The sequence below is a fragment of the Colias philodice genome, chromosome 3, assembly GCF_061535455.1.
Source record: "Colias philodice isolate Cphi_HAF_F1 chromosome 3, ilColPhil1 Martin Lab GWU primary, whole genome shotgun sequence".
NCBI classification, from domain to species: domain Eukaryota; kingdom Metazoa; phylum Arthropoda; class Insecta; order Lepidoptera; family Pieridae; genus Colias; species Colias philodice.
Window position 1 is genome coordinate 9,019,709 of NC_143088.1, and position 5,661 is coordinate 9,025,369.

Sequence of the window (5,661 nt, forward strand, 5' to 3'; positions counted from 1 at the left end):
GCTTGAGTATGCTCAGGAATAGAACCCTTTCATTTTTCAGGGTCTGATTCGATGTGGTTTAATTGTTATTAAATAAACAAAAATAATAATTAATAAATATTTATTAAAAAAAAATTATGAGGCGTGCACTTTTGGATTTTCCAAATTATTTTAGTCTATGACAAATGACGCAAAATGGCGTCCGCCAAAAATTTTGCTCGAACTAAGTTTTAAAATGATTATCTAATGAATTACCGATGAAAAGTTATTTCTTTGCACTTTGCCGCATTACTTGAATAATTTGTGTAATATTGCAACACACTCGAGGGAATATTTGATGATTTTCTTGTTTTTTTGCTATTTAAAACAAACAAGACATGAACGCGACCATCGCGCTAAAGCGATTGAGTGCAGTGAGGCCATTTGACCTATGTTGAGCGAAACATAGGTGATGTAGGCGGTGTCGTCTCCAGGCGTAGTAATAGCATCTCAATGACCTATCTAGTACATTAATCGTATTATGATACGCAATTTATATTCTAATCTTACCAGTCAACCAGTGTTACTTCGACCCTTGAAGCGTGTAGTAATGTGGAGATATTTGATTACTTTATTTTTCACGGCCGTTTCAATAAGCCATGGCCTTGAATCGCGTATTGTGGATACTGAGCAGGGTCCTGTGAAAGGATACAGGGATTCTGATACTGGGATTTTTGCATTCTATAGCATCCCGTACGCGAAAGCTCCTACTGGCAGGCAGAGATTTAAGGTACAAATAGTAACACGATAATTATTAATGTGCAATATTCAAAGAGATATTTTGTGATAGGTTTGAATTTAATTAATTAGGTAATCTGTGCAGTACTTTTATAGACTTTTTTTCATGAGAAACCCATGTTGTTCTTACAGTTTAATTAGATGAAGGTACCTACACCACGGTGAAGTGCTCTATAAATTCTATCTATTCGAAAATTTCAATTACTTTTAAGATCGACAATTAAATAAATTATATTATATTCGTAGTGATTTAATTATAATATTCAAGTGTTAATAAGATGTTTAATATCAGCTAAAAATCAATAATCTACTTAATAATAAATTATTTACAAATAGTTGTATAGATATTATTAAAGTACATTGCCACAAATAAATTATACATTCAAAAAAACTTTTGTCTTTAAATAACCTATAGATTATATATGTTACTAGAGGTCTGCCCCGGCTTCGCCCGTGGTACATATTTCGCAATAAAAGGTAGCCTATGTCCTTTCTCGGGTACCTATCAAAATATCTCCATACCAAATTTCAAGCAAATTGGTTCAGTAGTTTAGGCGTGATTGAGTAACAGACAGACAGACAGAGTTTCTTTCGCATTTATAATATTAGTATGGATTTTATAAACAACAACATTACGTGGATAGTATTATAGGAAGATTATAGGTATTATCACAGACTAGAAATAATATACCTGCTATAATGGCCATGACAATACAAGAAGTATGCAAGTCATGGAAATTTATTTGTTTGTGATTTGTAACTGATAATTTTAGATAATTTTTATTGGTTATTTCATTTTATAACTAGAACTCACAATTTTGTTTGTTTCCAGCCTCCATTACCTGCGATAGCCCGGTCAGGAATATTTGAGGCAGTAGATAAAGATATAATATGCCCTCAAGTAGATATTACCTCTATATTACCGATGCTTCAGCGACCTCTTGTAATAACAGAAGATTGTTTGATTGCTAATATATTTGTACCAGACACAACGAAGGAGAATCTGCCAGTCATTGTTTACGTTCACGGAGGAGCTTATATAATGGGTTTTGGAAATTTTTTCGCTCATAAGAATTTGGTCAAAAACAAAGAAGTAATTGTAGTCAACTTTAACTATCGTCTTGGAGTTCACGGATTTTTGTGCATGGGAACAGAAGATGTCCCTGGAAACGCTGGTATGAAAGACCAAGTAGCTTTGTTGCGTTGGGTTCAGAAAAATATAAAGAATTTTGGAGGTAATCCTGACGATGTAACGATTGCTGGCTACAGCGCTGGTTCTTCGTCCGTTGATTTACTCATGTTGTCAAAAATGACTAAAGGATTATTTACGAAAGTTATTCCGGAAAGTGGAGCTAATACGGCCCCTTGGAGTGTTCAAACAGATCCCATTGCCATTGCTAAAGATTACGCCAGGTCCCTCAATTTTGCAAACGTTGATGACTTTTATGCTCTTGAAGAATTTTACAAAACTATTTCATATGAAATATTGTCATCAAAAATAACTTTTGACCGAACAGATTCGACATTTTTGTTCAGTCCATGTGTTGAAAGAGATACAGATGGAGAAGAATTTCTTGTTGATTCTCCTGTAAATATTCTAAAAAATGGTAACTATGTGAAGTTACCCATGCTCTATGGTTTTGCAAACATGGAAGGCTTATTACGTGAAATTTCATTCACGGAGTGGAAAGAAAAAATGAACAATGACTTTGGTGATTTCTTGCCACCAGATCTACAATTTGAAAATGAAGAGGACAGGAATAATGTGATAAATAAAATAAAGAAATTTTATTTCGAGGATGGTCAAGTTAATGATGATAAAGTTTTGAATTATATCGACTTTTTTTCAGACTTACTTTTTACGTACAGTACATTGAGGTCTGTGAAATTTCACGTTGAGGCCGGTAATGATAGAATATACCTGTATGAATATACTTTTGTCGATGAACATACACCTGTTATTTCTCACACGAACGTCCGTGGTGCTGCACATTGTGCGCAATCAGAGGACATAGCTGATGGCAACTTTACTAATTCTAATGAAAATGTCATGACTAAAGAACATAGAGAAATGAAAAATTTACTTCGCGATCTGTGGTATAACTTTGCAACAACAGGGTATGTACCTAACTCTTTTAGTTTTATCTCTTGACGCTAACAGTGTAAGCAGACTAAACAACCTCTACGTTAAAAAAAATTCTAAAAGGCTTTTCTAAATGTTTTGCAGCGTCTTTCCAAACTATACATAGCCAGAACGCAACCATAGGAAACTGCTCGTGTATATATTGTAATGCTGTTTTTAAGTCTGTGATTACAATATATACACGCATTTTGCGTACTGATCGCGTATACTTTGTAACGCGGATGCTTGCGTCTTCGTTCCAAACTATACACGATCAGTACGCAAATATACTACACTACTTACACTTGAACGAAATAATAAATAAACAGGTATTCATATATTTGTACAGCTATATCTATCTACTTTTATTCTCCTTGATTATTTTTGATTCAGTAAAATATGGAATAAAAATATTATTATGTAAGCTTAGGCAAATAAATAGGTAACAGATAAGGGGTAGGTAACAGATAATGTGGGTTAGGTTAGGTTCGTGTTTTTTTTAACTACACAAAAATAGGAGCCCCGCAAAGCGGGGCTCCGTCGCCTCGTAATCGTCTTCTTCTGGACTTATTAGATTTTTACTTTTAGCACTATTGTCAATTGTAAGTAAGTCGTGTAGTATAGTCGGGAACGAAGACGCAAGCATCCACGATACAAACTAAACACGATCAGTACGCAACATTCGTGTATGCATAGTAATAATAGATTTAAAAAAGGCAATACAATAATATAAACGCGAGCAATGGAAAAACGCCGCGCTTACTCCGAAACATACACGATTAGTCCGTATGCGTACTGGCGCTGTATGTTTTGGAACGCTATTCTTACTTACTTCACTACAAAGTATACGCGAGTATTTGCGTACTGCTGTTGTATAGATTGGAAGAACTTTGTGAAAAAGTTATTTCCAAACTATACGTGATTAGTTTCACACCGTTGCGTGCTGGCCTTGTATAGTTTGTAAATACGCTGTTTTGCACACTAATTATGTTCAGAATTTAATTAATTTGTCAAGAAAGTGCAAACTACACCATATTTTACGTTTGTAGTATGCAAAACTGTTCATGCAACGATTTAATTGATAAAATCATTGCTCACATATTTTGTATTTTCAGAAAGCCTGTTCCTGAAGGGTCAGACTTACCAGCTTGGCCGCCGGTCGGCAAGGATTGGTCTCCTTATATGATTCTTAACAACCCCATGAAGCTCGGAGGGTCATTGTTAAAGGAGAGGGCTCAGTTTTGGGAAGAGATTTATGACAAACATTACCGACAACCATCACCTCCGCCAACACCACCTCAACTGCCGCGGCGTACTGAGCTTTAAAAATGTTGTAAAAATTGTGATTCCTCGTGATATAATATATACCTATTAGGAATATAGAGTGAATAGAATATATTATATAAATAATAAAAATAATGAATTTTGAATCCTTATAATTTACAAATATATCTAATCATTACTATTGTGCTCAATTTAAAAAACAAACTTGATAAAATGAAAGATTTTAAAATAGATTAAAAAAATATAATATCTTTCCAACAATCGTGATTATCTAATAGACTATTAAATAATTAGGTCAAGACGTAAATAAGTAGGTACCCAGTCGGATAGATAATGTTGTTTGTCTTTATTTTTCGTTGTCATGATGAGATTCAGCAAATTTAATTTTTCAAGGATTTATTAAACTATAGAATATAGACGGCATAAAATATGATAAACAAAAGTGTTTGGTAAATATTATAAAATGGAATTACACCATATACATAAATGGTTCTTCTTAATCATTTATTTTGATGTTTTGGTTAATTATTATTATGGTAACTCGTATAGTAGAAGTAGTAGTAGTCTGTAGTAGTAGTACTATACAAATTGATGTTATTTTTTCTCTAAATATTTGCTGAGGGAATAGACACATGTATTTAGATACCTAGAGGCTAGATCTACATAATGTTAGAGCCCTGTGCCGCTACACATTTTGCGCTTTGGAAATAAATATGGTCTAGACACTGGTATAAAATTAATATGACTAATAGAGTTTTCTCCTATTACCGCGTTGTTAAAATAATAAGTAGATTAGTTGTACCTAATGAATAAAACTGTTAAAATACCTATATCTATACTAATATTATAAAGCTGAAGAGTTTGTTTGTTTGTTTGTTTGTTTGTTTGTTTGTTTGAACGCACTAATCTCGGGAACTACTGATCCGATTTGAAAAATTATTTCGGTGTTAGATAGCCCATTTATCGAGGAAGGTTATATAGGCTATATTTCATCACGCTACGGGCAACAGGAGTGGAGCCACGGGGGTGAAACCGCGCGGAGCAGCTAGTCGTATATAAAATGTATCATTTTTTTATTGGATGAAAGGGAAGCGCTTGGCCACGATCTCGCCTGATGGTAAGCTGAGATGTGGTCTAAGATGGAGCGCGCTTCTATAGAAGGTACCTGTTCACTCATTCATTCATATGATTTTTATTTATAATAAACAAGCAACTCATTTTGTGTTCGCTTGAATATTTAATTACAGTTCTACCAAAATGTGTGATTAATTCTATAGAATAAACAACATTATTAAAGGGTCTCTCCGATGAACTGAATGTATTCCAACAATGAACTTCTCCAAGATAAAGTGACTTAATTAACTTTCGAAGGTTTCACAATAATTAACTTAGAGATAAGCCTTCGGCGAGAGCTTGCCTTAACTGAAAAAGATTTGAGAAGCGATTTATCTCTTGAATAGATACCTACTACAACAAAAGTCCTGGAAAGATCACGATGT

The 5,661-nt window shown here is 33.9% G+C and overlaps 1 protein-coding gene across 1 annotated transcript; it reads left to right on the forward strand.

The window, feature by feature from the left end:
• Positions 1 to 540: 540 nt before the first annotated feature.
• Positions 541 to 4,308, forward strand: LOC149489894 (carboxylic ester hydrolase-like). Its single transcript, XM_089714667.1, has 3 exons — positions 541 to 748; positions 1,589 to 2,874; positions 3,994 to 4,308. The coding sequence occupies exons 1-3, from the start codon at positions 569 to 571 to the stop codon at positions 4,202 to 4,204; spliced, it is 1,677 nt and encodes a 558-aa protein (XP_089570793.1). The 5' UTR covers positions 541 to 568; the 3' UTR covers positions 4,205 to 4,308.
• The last annotated feature ends 1,353 nt before the right edge of the window (positions 4,309 to 5,661 follow it).